This window comes from Malania oleifera, chromosome 5 (genome assembly GCF_029873635.1).
Source record: "Malania oleifera isolate guangnan ecotype guangnan chromosome 5, ASM2987363v1, whole genome shotgun sequence".
NCBI lineage: Eukaryota > Viridiplantae > Streptophyta > Magnoliopsida > Santalales > Ximeniaceae > Malania > Malania oleifera.
Window position 1 is genome coordinate 73,090,977 of NC_080421.1, and position 16,995 is coordinate 73,107,971.

Below are 16,995 nucleotides of genomic sequence, written 5' to 3' on the forward strand. Positions count from 1 at the left end.
TTGTCAAGAATTAATCTCATATCAGAATTCATGCGTATGCTCAATATTCTCATGCTCAAATTTTCAACATAGTGAGTCATAAATTATCAATATAAGTCAAGTCAAGTCATACACATGTAGCATATAGCATATTGAAAACTAAGGTACTTATGTAATAAGCTCAATTTTTTCTTAATATTTTCTTAAGTTAAGCCTTATAAAAATCATCCAATGATGTTTGCCAAGAATGCCATTTTGAATTCATTATAATAAGCTCTTAAACTCATCTTTAAGTTTTTCTATTTCAACTAGCTCGTTTGTTGATCATGAATTAAGTTACTTTCTCAATTTTTAAAGGGGAATGACTTAATCCATGGAGTTTTTCATTTATGAACTAGTCTTTCATCTTGGTACCCATACTTTCTTGGGTCCAGTTGGTTTAATAAAGGATGTTTCATTAATTCTACATACTTGTTTAGTTTTCACACCCTTTCTCTTAAATGGACATTCAAACTTTATATGCCTTTTTTTCTTACATTGATAGCATATGATGTTAGTGTAGGCATTAGAGGATGTGCTAGCATAATCTTTGGATATTTTTGAAAAATAACTCATGTAAAGATTCTTTTTCTTTTTATTTTCAACCCCATTAAATCCAATACCTTCTTTATTTAACGTCATCCTTTCTGAGCCTATCATTTTGTCAAAGTTTGTCTTTCCTTTTGTGAAGTTATAAATGATCTTTTCTTTATCTTCAATTTGATTTTTGAGATCATTTATCTCTATCTCTTTCTTGTCATCAACCTTCTTTAGTGATTTTTCTAATTCTTGAGATCGTTTTCTTATCTTATCTTCTAATTCAGAAATATATATGTCTTTCTTATATTCTATAGAGGATGGGGATTGAAGGTCTTCTATCATCTTTTCATTCTTGCTTTCTAATTCTTTGATTTACAAGTCTCTTTCTTTTTCAGCAAGATTTTTATATTATAGCTCCTTTGTCATAGCTTCATTCTTACTTTCTATTTTCTTGATTCTTGAATCCTTTTCTCTTTCACCAGTTCGAAGGAATTCTAACTATTTCATTATACCTTCATTCTTATTTTTTAATGATGTGTTTTGTTTAGTTACTTTAATTAGCATCTTATGAACTTTGAATAAATCATTTTGTAATTCATCATAAGATTGCATACACTCATCATTGGATTCATCACTACAAGAATTATTTAGAGATTTAGATGAGGAATTTTCCTCATCGTCCTGAGCCATAAAGCGCGTATAAGCAACCTCTTGGTCACTTAATTCATTTTCCGAACTACTTGTACTATCCCAAGTAGTAGCTTTCATGGCCTTTTTGTTTTTCTTTTTAGACTCTTTCTTTAGTAGTGGACATTCTGGTTTTACATGTCCAGTTTTGTTACAATTATAACAAGTAGGAGTTTTATTCTTTGATTTCTTTTTTCTAATTTCTTCTTCATCTGATTCAGAGTCTTGGTTTCTTATTTTAAATTTAATTTTCCTTTTTAGTATCTTTGCAAGTTTCTTAGATATGAAGGCTAGCTCATCTTCATCTATTTCTTCTTCACTACTAGAGTTTTCTTTTGAAGTTTTTAAGGCTATTGATTCTTGGACTTTGGTTTTTCCACTCTTTTCATCCATTGTCATTCCGTATGTGAGGATAAAACCTATTAGTTCATCTAAGGAAGTGGTTTTCAGATTTCTTCCTTCCGTTATGGTAGTGGCTTTTGGTTCCCATATAGGTGGCAACCCTCTAAGAATTTTCCTTATCATCTCATAAGTAGTGTAGATTTTCCTAGTGTATTTAGGGAATTTATTATATGAATGAACTTAGTAAACATATTAGTTATGGATTCATTCGGGTTCATCCTAAAAGTTTCATATTCACTTGTAAGCATATCGATCCTATTATCCCTAACATCTATGGTGCCGTCGTAAGTAACTTCTAGCTTGTCCCATATTTCTTTAGCCATTTTACAAGCCATTACTCAATTAAATTCATTAGCATCTAAAGCACAATATAAAGCATTCATAGCACTAGAATTAACTTGCAACATCTTATGATCTAAGTCTGTCATATCATTTTTCTCCTTGGGAACTTGTTTTCCCTCGACTAGTTTAAAGGGAATTTAGTCATCATCCATAACAACCTCCCAAACTTTCCAATTCATAGTTTGAAGATATTTGCATTCTCTTTTTCCAAAAGGTATAGTTGTATCCACAAAAGATTGGTGGCCTAGTTGAAGATTGTCCCTCTTCAAAGGCAGCTACACCTAAGTGAGCTATTAGGATCTTTTTATAGCTACTAATTAAGATTTGCTATAACTCCACTCTGATACCAATTGAAATTAGGATAGCTTCCCAAGAGGGGGGTAAATTGGGATTTAAAAATTTATTTTCAATTTACTACTTCTGAGTTATAACAATAAATACACTTCAAACACAATCACAAAATTAATTCAAATTAACTGCAACTAAGATAAAATAACCAATCAATGCTTCTTATTACAATAGCCCTGCAGTAATGTGTAAAGCTTACTGAATTTGTATAAGCCCTGTTGTTAAAATTCATAAACACACTTCTTCCCAATGTTCAGCTTTTAAATAAACTTTCAGTTTAATAAGTTAAGGATGATCAACCAACATAGTCCCTTTCGGTTTCCACAATCAATGCTGATTAAACCAAAAAAAATTATCTTCCAGTCTATTTAACAAACAAATACTCAGAATTCAGAGATTTATAAAGCATCCACGCAGTTTGTAAATTTGCTAAAAAATAAAGAGTAGGAAAGAAAGAGAGAAACACAAGGTTTTATGAGGTTCGGCTTCAACACCGCCTATGTCCTTGCCCTTGGAAAAACACCAAAGGATTCACTATTGTAGTTCCTTTACCGAGTGGAACAACACCGATTTACAACACTCCTTGCTTAATGATAGAGCCCGCCTTCTCCAAGCGATGTACCCTCGTTCGGTCACTCTTTCAATTAGGCTAGAGCTCGAATTTCTAAGCAATATCCCCTTGCTTAGCCAATGATCCAAAAAATCCTCAGAATCGTCAATTTACAAGATACAAATCAAATATTTTTATACAAAGAATTGCTCACACAAAGAGTCGATTACTACAACAATTCAGCACTATAATATATTTCAAAGTAAATAACAATATGGATTTTAACTTGAAGCTCAAGGAAGTATATCACCAATTAATTCTTTCAATGATTGAAAGATTTAGAATTTGTAGCACTATTTTGGTGAGTGAGAATCAGCAAGACCTCAGCAAACTTTGTAGACAAGATGAGAGTAAAAGAGCCTTTGAGTGTTGAGAGCAATTGAGAGAATTTTTTTTTAAATGCTGATATGAATTCTTGGTTCTTGGTTAATTAATTCAATGATCTTTGAGGCTTATTTATAGACTTGAAAAAGTATGTAACTTGATCTCCAAGTGACCTAAAGTATTTCCCAAGTTTTCACAAAGTTTGAGCCACAAGCAACCTCATTTAAAAAATTTGTCCTTTATGAAAATTCAAAATCTTCCGTGTGAAAGTTGACTGTCCCTTTTTGGCAGTCGGCTGTCTAATTAAATTAAAGGGACAATAAGGTGGTAGTCACCTGACTGAACACGAACAAGCGTCTCAAAGTGCACAGACAGGCTTCTATCCGAACATGGACATGCGCCTGTCAAGCTGTCAACTTTGAGCACCCTTCACTCTTGTGGTCATAACTTTTTTTGTGTAACTCTAAATTTGACTAACTTGGTGTCAAAAGAAATCTAAGAGAAAGTACTAAAACTTTCATGTTGAACACATTTTAAAATAAAGATTATTTGATAGAGAAAAACGTACATAAATTCGGATATATAAAAAATGACAACAATTAGGAAATCCTCTTTTTGGTGTTTTTCATCCCAAAAATGATTCTAACCTTTTTAAATAGTTTTTGAACTTTATAAAAATATTTTCCAAGTATGTTAAAAGGTATTTAGGTTCAATAAATTAACCTGAGAGCTTCATGCATCCATATTGAAATTCTTTGAAGTACTTACATGAAATTTCCTATAGACTCTTTCAAATTTTCAATTCTTGAATTCCTAGAGATCTTTATGCTTGTTTCATCTTTCTTTGAGCCCTCATCAAGTTTTATTTAATCCTCATGCTCTCATAATCTTCAAGCTTTATCTTTAAATTCATTTTTGAATTCATGTTTTAAGCTTCATATTGATCATCCTTCTTTGAAATATAAGCTTTCATTCCCTTCTGAAGACTTGTCCTTGCATTCATCATTGAATCCTAAAATGACATCACTTAACCAAATATGTTAAGTTCTACTTGTTTGTTAGTATCAAAACAAGATGTTAAGCCTTGTAAGGCCAACAAGCAGTACAGTCGACCGAACATGTAACTTAAGTGTATTTTGGTTCTTTTCACTTATATAATTACTCATTCCATTTATCCATATATATATATATATATATGCATGTGTGAGTGTCCTAGGGTCATTTTTAGGTATTTTTTGTTTAAGCTTACCTATCATTCTATGCAGATGATGTATATGATTATTACAAGCCAAACCCTATTTACTAATATGGACCCATAATGAATATAGAAATTAAGTACAACATAAGTAGAATCTTCAAGGCCTTCAACTTTTATTACCTGTGCCATCATCTTGATCTGCCAAACGTATACCTACATATATCCTTAAACACTTATCAAATATAACAGGTATTTGTCATTATCAAAACCAGGCATGACCTATAAGGTCAACATAAAGAGTGATCACTAGGAATTTTTTGTCAATCTGGTGGTGCAGCCTACGCTATATGAAAAGATAAAAGCAGCCCAGAAGAATGATGTAGAGTTGATGGAGTAAATAAAGAAGGTACAGGATGGACAGGGAGAGGAGTTCAGTATTTATGATAACAGGGCTCTGAGGTTTCGTATTAGGCTGTGTGTGTCTGCAAATGTAGATATCAGAAGGACGATCCTTGAAAAGGCGCACAGGTCCCTGTACATGGTACATCCAAGTAGCACTAAAATGTATAAGGATCTACGAAAGTATTTCTAGTGGAGTGACATAAAGAGAGAGATTGTTGAATTTGTATAGCAATGTTTGATGTGCCAACAAGTAAAGGCTAAGCACCAAAGGCCGGTGGGCCAGCTACAGCCACTTTACATCCTAGAATGGAAATGGGATCACATTTCTATGGACTTTGTGATGGGTTTACCAACGGTACGACGGGGGAAAAATGCTATTTGGGTAGTCGTAGATCGACTGATGAAGATCGCTCACTTTATTCCTATTAAAATCAACTACTCCATGGACAAACTGGTAGAAATATATATTCAAGAAATAGTACGATCACATAGTGTGCCAGTGTCAATAGTATCAAACCGAGACCCACGTTTCACATCATGGTTTTGGAGGAGCTTGCAGGAGGCTCTGAGGTCTCAGTTGTCATTCAGAATGAAATTTAATCCTTAGACAGATGGGTAATCAAAGAAGATGATTCAGATATTAGAATATATGCTACGAGCATGTGTGCTGGATTTTGGGGGTAGTTGGACCTAGTATTTGCCACTAGTAGAATTTGCATAAAATAACAGCTATTAGACCAACATCGGCATGGCACCTTACGAGGCGCTATATAGTAGGAGATGTCGTTCTCCTCTATACTGGGATGAGGTTGGTGAGAGACGAGTTTTGGGACCAAAAATAGTGCAGCAGGAATACAATAAAGTCTGGCTTGTTAGAGAAAGAATCAGTGCAGTTTAGAGTCGGTAGAAAAGCTATGCATATAATCGCCGCCGAAAATTAGAATTCGAAGTAGGAGACCATGTATTTATTAAAATAACACCATTTAAAGGTACTATGAGGTTTGTGAGGAAGGATAAGCTGAGTCCTAAGTTTATTAGCCCTTTCGAGATACTTGAGAGAGTGGGTTCAGTTGCCTACCGACTAACCTTACCCCCAGTTTTATCCAGAATACATAACGTGTTTCATGTTTCTATGCTGAAGAAATACGTCCCAAATCCCTCCTACATGGTTAGTTATGCAGAAATAGAACTCAGAGAATCACTGGCTTATGAGGAGATACCAGTGTTGATCTTAGATAGGAAGGAACATGAATTGCGTAGTAAGAGAATTTCATTAGTAAAAGTCCTATGGAGGAATCATGCAGTGGAAGAAGCCTCATGGGAGCTTGAGAAAGAAGTACGACAGAAATACCCACATTTATTTAGTGGGGACCAATAGTAGAAAGAGGGATAAAATAGTAATAATTTGAGTAAAGTAGATAAAGTTTGATTTATTTTATGTTAAGCTGGATAATGTATGTATAAGTGTTATTGTAGGGTATAAGATAGGTAGTATTTTGGTTTTGGGAAATTTTTTTTTTATGTATATTATGTAATCTCCCAGAACCCTGAATGTAATCACAGTATTCCTCCGCCACAAGTGAGGGTAAGTAATAAAATAAGTAACCCATTTTCCTCAAAGGAGGGTGTTCAATACAGATAGTAAATTTCGAGGACAAAATTTTATAAGGAGGGAAGAATGTAAAGACCCTAAAATTTTAATAATTAAATAATTGGGAAGAAGGATGAATTTAAAGGAGATTAAGCAGGGTTTGTCAACGAATTTGTTCTCTTAGTCGACGAACCACCTTCTTTACTTCGTCGACAAAGCCACGTGTCTCGTCGATGGGAAAATACTGAGAGAGGTTATAGCAGCGCCTGAAATTCATCGACAAAGGTTGGGAGTTCATCAACGAAATTCCTTCCTAGACTCGTCGACGAGGTAACGTGCCTCATCGACGAAGCCGCCTGTATAAATATGCAAAACTTGGGATTTCAGTGTGAGAATTTTTCAGGAAACCCTTTCTCCCTCTCTAAAATGTCTCCCCCTCCTTCTCTCTAAGTTTCTAGCTTCATCATTTACCGATTTGACGATCAGAAACCGCAACGTTACTCCTGAGAAGATTCTCTTCAAATCTGCTGAAGTAGTTCGTTGGTTAGGCCAACTTGGGTACCATCCCAAAATTTGGGTAAGTTGAATATTTTGAGTTTTATAGGGTATTTAGTATTTCTGGACTGAGAAAAATGCTTTAGGTACAATAATACTAAAGTTTTGTTGGGAAAAATGCAATTTCAAGGTGTTGAGCTGGGGAACACACAGGTGTAGGTGTGGAATATTTTGTGGGCTTCTCAGTAAGCCACGTAAGGGGATAAATAAAGTCAGTATTTTTCATGAAATTATTATAAATTAAACAATATTTATTTTTAGGAAAATATGCATGATATAGAATTATGCTTGGGAATACTGCTGTTGAACGTGGAAATGATTTTAACACATTTTATATGGAAATATAATTTCAAAATTAATTATGAGTTTATAAGACTATGTACATTTGTGTGGCATGAGCACAATATTTTCATGAAAATTATGCTATATTGAAATATTATGAGTTTTTCCAGATAAATATGTTATAACACTTTTCAGGAAAACCCTAAAAACAGTACAGGAACTATGTTTTAAGATTATGTTAAATAGTGCAAGAATATATGTTTATTACATTATGAATTATGCCGGTGTAAATGCCATGATTTTTACGTTATGAACTATGCCAGTGTAAATGCCGTGAATTTTACGTTATGAATTATGCTGGCGTAAATGCCGTGATTTTTATGATATGAATTATGTCGGTGTAAATACCGTAAATATTACATTATGAATTATGTCAACATAAATGCCATGATTTTTACGTTATGAATTATGCTAACGTTGATGTCGTTATTACGTACGATATGTAAGAAATCATGAAATATGTTTATGCCAAATATTACTTTGAATTACGAAATAATTATGTTTTAATATAGAATGTATGATATGTTATCAGAACTTGGATAGCTCAGTTCAGTTTTATGAAGCACGATACCGTACCTATATGTTTATGATTATGAATATGTTAGTGCTACCATACATCTTATGTAGAGTGTGGGAGATGGTAGTCGATGTGGTTTTATAGGAGTGTCGTAGTTCCCCTAGTAGTCCGGCACAGGTGGACACAGGTCCATCATACTTACAAACCTATGTTTAACTTAACATGGTCGGCCAGCCATTGCTAGGTCCCACCTTCGGGCCACATAACCCTGTCATGTGGGGAGTAAGACATGACAATAGCTAACTAACTATCTATCATGGATAATAATTTAAGTAGGATATGGTTATATAAGATGATTTTGTAGTATAGAAATTTAGTATGTTAAACTATGTTATGATAAATCATTTTTTATTCAAATATGGTACAACTATTCGTACCAACTATGAATTATGCATTGTTTATATGTATATCACGAAAAATACTTTATGTTACCACATACTTATATTAGTTTATCTCCCTTACTGAGTGGTGTCTCACCCCAGCCATACAAACATTTTAGGAAATCCAGGTAGAAGGGTGGATAAAGTTTCGCAGCAGTAGGAGTTGGCCGAGCTACCCTTTTAGAAAGGTAAATAGATAAGATAGGGTCAGATGGGTTTTTGTGATTATGACCCTAGGATACTTTTTGGTCTTATTGGGATGTATGTATATGTATATGACAGATTCAGTAGAACTCTGAAATAGTTTCTGGTGTTTTATGACATGTATGTAATTTTATATTTTTCGCTACTTAGGTATCAGAGTTGTATGACAGCTATATCCCTAGTACCCATGGGTCTAGTTTGATCACGACTATGACAGCTTAGCAGGATCATTATGTATGTTATTATGTGGAAAAAAAAAATATATATATATATATATATATATATATGGAAAAATAGGCAGGTCGTTACATGGTGTCTAAGGAGAAAAAATAACTAATTTGATAATTTTAATTTAAATCCATTTTTCCTTAGGTCCTACGGGGTTTGCCTTATTGATTATCCATTTCATTTTCTTTTCTAAACCTCTGACACTTCTAAATAGAAAGTTAAACCACACAAACCCTTTTCTTTCATGAAATAAGCATATTTTGTATATGCATGAAGAATTATGCTTATTTAAACTCTTTTTGTTTGATGAGGCGTAAGGATGCTTATGGGATTTGAAGGAAGAATCCTTTTTGAAAATGTTTTTCTTTTTAACTCTTAAGGGTTTGTTTGAACTATACTTCACATCTTTGGATTTGAAAAACATTTCAGAATTATCTTCAATCTTTCTTTCTAAACAGATGATTTTCAAAACCTTCACAATATTTTTCTTTTTCTAAAATGGCATGATAATTTTTCAAATCTCTTAATTGTTTTACCAATCTTTTATTTTTCATTTTTCATCATAATTTCCCACTTAGATAATATAACTAGAAACTTATAAAATTTAAATAAAGCCTTTTCTAGTTCTCCATACAAGGGCATGCTTTCAACATTTAGTTAATCACATGATTCATCATAAGATATATCACACAAATTATATGAATTATTGCATGCTTGTTCAACAGGACTATCGCAAATATTATCAGATGATTCATCATATGATATGCCGCAATACTTTTCATAAGAATCATCGTATACATCATTAATAGTATTATCAACAGATGATTCAGCATGTGACACAGCACAACATTCAGTATAAGAATTATCAATCGAGTTAGAGTGAGAATCATAGACCTCATCACTGATTACTAGATCATGATTTACCTCCTCTTGATCATATGAGCTTGGAGCTTTTGAAGGAGTGATCTCCTTTTCCTGAGTCTCTTCATATCTATTTTCCATCTTAACCCAGATCTCCTGTGCACTACTACATGTCATAATCTCATGAAGAATATCAGTATCTAAAGCACAATACAGTAAATCCATGGCGTATGAATTTGCATACATCAAATTAATATCATTTTCTATTGGCATACAAATTCCCTTATCAATCACCTGTTAGGCCCTCCAATTCATAGATTTTACAAATATGCTCATTTGAATTTTCCAATTGGTGTAATTTACACCACTAAACAATAGAAGACTGGAAGGTGATTGCCCCTCTCCGAATGGGGATACACTAATGTGAGTCATTGCGTTCTTTTACAAAAGCTGTTAAGCCTAGTGAAATGAGGCTTTGATACCAATTGTTAGCTTTGGTGCAATGCCAAAAGGGGGGGTGAATTGGAATTTTAAACTTTCTTCTTAGGTTAAACTAGATAACTATATAACATAACCTAGGGGTCTTTCTAATCATACACCAATTGTGTAGATAATGATATGTGAAAATTAAATCATGCGCAACATTCACAATATAACATACACATGTGATAAATAAATTACGAAAAAATAAAATGCACACACGATATGTTATCGGGGTTCGGCCAACACTGCCTACGTCCCCGCCTTGGCTCACCAGGACAAGGATTCCACTAATACTCACTTAATAGGTGGAGCGACACCGGTTACAACTAGGTCAATTTACGGGGCTAACCTCAACCTACAACCGCACCTTACCATGATGGTGCACCTAACTTTCCTAACTGAATTTAAGTCAATATAGGACTATTCAACAAGGCTAGTCTCCCTCTTCAGGCCCACGCCTAAAATACAACGAATATGAAAATTTTTATACAAATAAACGCTTCTTACACAAACAGATATGTACTACAATACAGTATAGCATAATCAATGCACACCAATCATGTAAGAACAATAAGCTCGATGGTGTGAATGTGTGCAATCAACACTCAGTATAATGTGTATTCTCAAATAGGCATAAGAGTGTTCAAACAAACTAATCTTTGAAAGTAAAGTATATCAAATCTCAATATCATATTAGTATTTCAAAGATGCTAACAATAATATTCAAACAAATTCAAAAATATTTTCTCAAATGTATCAAGCACAAGAGTTGTTTGAAATCAAGTTTTGTAAAATATTTTGCACATAAAAGGAATGCTTAAGGAATCTTGCAATATCAATGCAAAGACTCTAAAGCAAATGAGTTTTCCCACACAAGATTTATTTATTCAAATCAGTGGGAAGAACTTTAGCCAAACTTTCAAGATAAAAATCAAGCAATACAAATATCAAATGATAGTATAAGGCTATTTAGAATGAAGCACAACCAATTTAAATTCTCTCTCTCTCTCTCTAGGCTTAAATAATTAAAGAATGTGAAGTAGGAGTGTATTTGGGAGTATTTGAGAGTAGTATGGAAAATATAGGCCTTGGAATTCTTCAGAGGATTTCTCACTAATCAATTTGCTAATTATTGGCTAATCCCTACAAATGAACCCCTATATATAGAAAAGATGAAAATTATAGCTGTTGGGGATATATAGGGTATTCTTAAATTTGTTTTAAAAAGGTTTAACAAAAATAACCCTATTTAACTATCTTAACTGCGATAAAAATATAAAAGAACCCGAGAGTTTCGAGTGGCTGAACCGTGGTTTGGTCGCCCGAATAGACTCAATGAGAAAAGTTATTTTTCAAAGTTCAGATGCTTGAGTCAAGGTTTGGTTGGCTGACTAGAGGCGATTCCCATACTGTCCACGATTCAGGTGCTCGGCCCTGAGTTTGGTCTGCCGAACCCATGTGTTTGGTAGCTCGAGGCAATTTTGAACATGAAGTTGGAGCTGCCGAGTTGGTGGGAAAAGTTAAAAATAAGGTTCGGTCGCCTATGGAAATTACGTTCAAAATGGTTCGGTCACCCGAAACCAAAGTCAACATTTTGACTCGTCTAGGGTTCGATCGCCTGAAACCTCACAGTTTTGCCTTATAAGTCCATTTTCACTTCAACTAATTCCTCTAATATTATAAGTGATTTTGGGGACATCTTATGTGCTTGTGCATGGACTTGAGGTCTTTTGAACTTATTAGCACTTACATGCATGACATGCAGGGATTATTACAGACTTTTTCCCTATATTACTATTACAGACTCGAATTAATATAGATTACAATAAAAAAAAAATTCTTTTGAGTCTTTAGACTTGGAGTCTTCATATGCCATCAAGTGATCTGCTCATATGGACTTACACACAAATTTGATAGACATTAAATATCTGAGTATTTGCCATTATCAAAACTGAGTATAACCTATAAGGTTAATAAGAGTTCTCCCAAACCTATTTTTATTGCAAAAATTTTTCCTTTGGGGCAAGATTTTTAATTACTTACTCCCTTTTCTTTTGTTCATTTGAAAAAAGCTTTTGAAAGAGAGCTTTTTTATTTTAGAGCATTTATTTTTACATCCATGCTTTCATAGACAACTTTTTATATTGCAAAAAATCATTTGAAAAATCAAAATCCTAGGTTCTCCTACTTCATATTGAAAAATACTTTGGGAGAAAATTTCTTATTAGGGTGAAATATTTGAAGCATTTATTATATACATTATTTTTTTAAGGTTGAAAATATTATTTTGAAAATAATACCCTTACTCTCTGAGCATATTTTATATCATTAGAGAGTGCATTTTCTTAAACTTTATTGTATACATTTCTACTTGTATTTAGAAGTATTTTATATGTACAAAAATATTTTATTGTAACAATTGGGTTCAGCCCGTAAATTGAGTTGGAGAGTCTCTGGCCCGTAAGAGAGACCGATTCGGTTCAACCCGAAAATTGAATTGGGGTGTCTCCGCCCCGTAAAGGAGACCAGATGGGTTCAGTATGGTAATTGAGCTAGGTCTTGGCACACCCACAAAGTTTGCTGGGTTATAGCTCCGCCTGGTAAATGTAGTTAGGATTTACCTTATCCCATAAGGAAATATTGTAAACAGCTTCTATTCCGTCCGTTTAAGTGAACAGAAATAGTAATATTTTGGGGGGTATGTCGAAGGTGGGGACGTAAGTTAGTTTGACCAAATCTCGATAACAAATATCGTGTGTGTCACTCTCTCTACCTCATTTAATTTTGTACGCTTTAATTTCCACACATATATGCTTATTCATTTATCGTTGTAATTATTTTTACATACACGTCTTTAAATCAAAATGAAATATGTTTCACGTGTATGTTTACATTTAGCGGCTAATCGTTTTACATACACAATTATATTTGAATGGAATATAATTTGTGATAAATCGTTGAAATATTTAAATTAGTCAAAAAATTTTAAATTTTCAATTAACCATCTCTTCGAGAACCACAACAATTACACCAATGAGACTACCAAGAAGTGCCTCTAATACTTTAATTTTACAACCATCGAGGATGTCGCCGTGGACAGCAAAATAATTTATTTAATGGGAGCGTGAAATGTCTCTCGCAAAAGCATCCAGACTCGTGTCAAAAGATCCACCTTCAGCGGTTGCTTTTTGACAAATATCCTGAAGCTCTTTCACCCTTCTCACCATTTCTCTCCTCTCACAGCTCTCCGAATCCATGAACCTCCTCACAACCTCAGCGACTTCCCCCCTCTCCACCAAATCTCCAGCTCCCCGCTCCGTCCTCACCCTCTGCCCAACCTTCCAATCCTCAACAATTACCTTACTGTTTGGTACCTGATCCATAACCACGGGAAAAGTAAGCAGTGGCACTCCTGCAAAAACACCTTCCATGGTGGAATTCCACCCGCAGTGAGTCCAAAACCCACCCACTGCACAGTGACTCAACACCCTCAGCTGATCACACCACCCCACCACCAACCCTTTGTCCCCCGCACCCGCTTCCAGACGATGAGTTTCGCCACGCGCCACCCACAGGTACCGGACGCCGCTCCCGGACAAGCCGGCCGCGATCTCTTCCATCTGGGAACCGGAAAGCGAGAGGAAGCTTCCCCAGGAGACGTACAAGACTGAACCTCTGGGCTGAGAGTCTAGCCAGCTCATGACATGGTTATTAGGGTCATTACCACCATTACTTTGAGCTGCAGAAATATTGGGTGTGATCAGTTTGGGGTAGGGGATGAGGGGGCCGACGCAGTAGACTGGGTTTGAGAATTTCGCTTGAATAGCGGCAATGATGGGAGCTTCCAGCTCGTGTATGGAACTGAGCAGCAGATACCGAGCTTTGTGGTCTACGCCGACCACGGAATCCAGAGCTCGACGGAGGGTTGGCTCACTATTCCCATGGATAATTGTTGGAAGATCTGCCACCCGCGTTGGAGACATTCCCGGGATGTAATCCACAATTTCATCCTTCCTCTGGCCTAATTCTTTTTTTTTCATAAAAATAAATACACAATATTAGGCACTTCCCACAAAATTTTTTGCTAAATTTGAGAAATGAAATTTTGGGTGACATCTCCACTGGATATAATCGATCCAACATCATTAAAAAAAATGGAGATGGGAAATTAGTAACATATTAAGGTCCTAGTGGAAAATTTTTTTTTATTTTTATTTTTTTAAAAAAAATCAGTTGAACTTATATTTTTATAATATTTATATAAAATAAATGAATAACAATAAATAATAAAAAAATATTACCTTATTTTTAAATTTTTCAAATTTATATAAAAAATAATTTTAAAAAATACATTTTCTTCTTAAATTTTTAACTTTATTCGTTGAAATTGATTTTTATTTGTATGGATTATGTGTGCAATTTTTCAAAATTTTACACAAAATTTACATTCAAATCCTAATATTCGTAAATTTAAATATTACTTTATATAAATTTAAAAATAATTTAAAAATAATATTTTTTGATAATATTTTTTAAAATTTTAAAATAAAAATTTTGGAACTATTTTGAACATTTAAATGAATTCTTTAATTTTTATCTTTTTATTATAAATCTTGAAAAATATAAATAATAAGCTATATTTGTTATAACTTTTTTTTTTTTTAAATGGTTAAAAAATAAAAATATTTTTTAAGAGATTCTTAAGCGCTTTCGAGTGCCTCCCCATATACAGGGAAATAGACTCCACATCAATAAATCACATTACGTTTTTAGCTAGGACTATGATTATTTCATGGCATGCCTAGATTAAGAGTTTGATTGGAAAAGTAGAAATTTTATTTTTACCGCGGACACTTGCCTGACGATTGGATCGGGAAGTGGCGGTGCTGCACGAGCAGATCAAAATGGTAAAGCACAGAGAATACGGAAGCGGCCATGGGCCAAAACGACGCTAGCGGGATCTTGCGGCGGTTTCCGACATCAAGGGCCCACACCAGGAACGTGTCGGCCAGAATCACCGTCGGTGGCGGATCCAGCCGGTCGAGGAGCCGTTCGAAAGGGGCCTCCATCTTCGTCGAAACGGCGTGGATGAAGCCGGGGAAATCGGCCGCGCGGACGAGCTCGGAAGGGATGGTGTTGGGGATGGAGTCGAAGCGGATGTTGGGGGGCTTGTCATCGGCGCCGATGAAGCCGAGCCACTCTTCGGTGAGGACGAAGGTGATGAGAACGTTAAGGGATGTGCGGGAAGCTAGAGACTTGCATAGGTTCATCATAGGGTTGATGTGGCCTCTGCCGGGGTAAGGCATCGCCACCACGTGGCATCCGGAGAATCGTCGCCCGTTGGTGGCGTCCATTTCTGTGAAAATGGAGAAAGATGCAGATGATGGAGGGTCGGCAGAAAGAAGCAGGAACATAGACCTTTATGGATTGGTGGTGAGGCGCTTGCACTTTACCAAAAGAGCTAAAGTTAGCAGTGACGCGTGCCAAACAGCCTGACAAAGAAATCTTGACTTCCATTAATACTTCTAATTAATGTAGTAGGTTTTTATTGACTTGACTTCCATGCTCCTACACTTTTTTTTTTTTTTTTTGAGTATTTTTCCGTTTTATTATTAAATTAAAATAAAATATTAAATAAAAAAAAATTCCAAACTAATGCTCACTTAATTTGAAGTTACAATGTTTTCCAATGGTGACACATGGTAAAGTGACTAAGTAAATCTCGAACCAAATTACAAGATTTGCTTCAAATCTCACAGTTTGGTCCTGCCATATTTGTTTTCCCATTGCGCTGCCCTTTGTTATTCAATTAAATCTCGTAGGTTTTTCCTGCGAGATTTACCAGGTATATATATGTATATTTAAAATTAAAAATACATTATACCCAATCAAAAAAATAAAATATTTTAATTCGAAGTTAATAACTCAAAATGTGTTTTAATTTATAATTGTAAAAAAATTATAAAATATTTTTCCAATGAAGGCTTTTGAATATATTTCTCAATTTTCTCGACAATTGAATTAGTAATTATTTGAAAAAAAGATTCAAAAAAATAAGTATTTTTTAAAAAATAAATATACTAAAAATACATATAATAAATTAAAATTTTTTTAGATAAATATTTTTCTAGATAAGTATTTTCTGTAAAAAGTTCTTTTCGTTGAAGCCTAAATTATTTAAATCTCAAGAACGAGTTAATTTTTTAAAATATTCCTATTTACTTTATAAAAATTAAATTTATTAGAAGTATTTATCCATAATTATAAACTATTATCATAAAATTGGAGTATTAATAAAAAAACTTGATATTTACAAACATTTTAAAATAAATTTAAAAGATATTGATAGATATTTACGAATCTAATTTTACTTACTTTAAAATTGGCCCCTAAATAAATAAAAATTAAAAAAAAAATTTCGACTTATCTGAGTGAGTAAAATCCTTAAAAATCATACCTCACTCGATCTAATATATATGCATATATATAGCCCACACTCCTATTATTTTGAGAATAATTTTTTATCTATTATTTGTCATAAACTCATAAAAAGTTCACATTATTATATGTTTTATATTATCAACATAAATGAAAACTGAATTTATAATTAGTCTACAAACCAATCAACAAGTTATTAAGTGATCTAAATACACTTAGGAAAATAATAGGTTGGTACCGACCCTATGAAACCAAAGTTATTATTATCACCTCCAGCAATTTCAGACACTTCTAGATATTGTGATACCATTCAAACTTAAAATAACAAAAATTTTCTATCCTTTGTCATTTTGGGTTAAGGCTTCCGCACTTGGCATGTTGCAATATATATATAACTGTTATATGTATTTTTTACATTTGGCAGTATTTAATTCTTTGGAGCAAAGGTCTAATCTTTCACTATTT

General features: G+C 33.9%; 1 protein-coding gene across 1 annotated transcript; it reads right to left on the reverse strand.

Annotated features, from left to right (window-relative positions):
• Positions 1 to 13,057: 13,057 nt before the first annotated feature.
• Positions 13,058 to 15,641, reverse strand: LOC131155623 (UDP-glycosyltransferase 87A1-like). The gene is made up of 2 exons (XM_058108876.1): positions 14,951 to 15,641; positions 13,058 to 14,119 (listed from the first exon to the last, which is right to left on the reverse strand). Exons 1-2 carry the CDS (start codon positions 15,504 to 15,506, stop codon positions 13,206 to 13,208), a joined length of 1,470 nt encoding a protein of 489 aa, XP_057964859.1. The 5' UTR covers positions 15,507 to 15,641; the 3' UTR covers positions 13,058 to 13,205.
• Between the last annotated feature and the right edge of the window lie 1,354 nt (positions 15,642 to 16,995).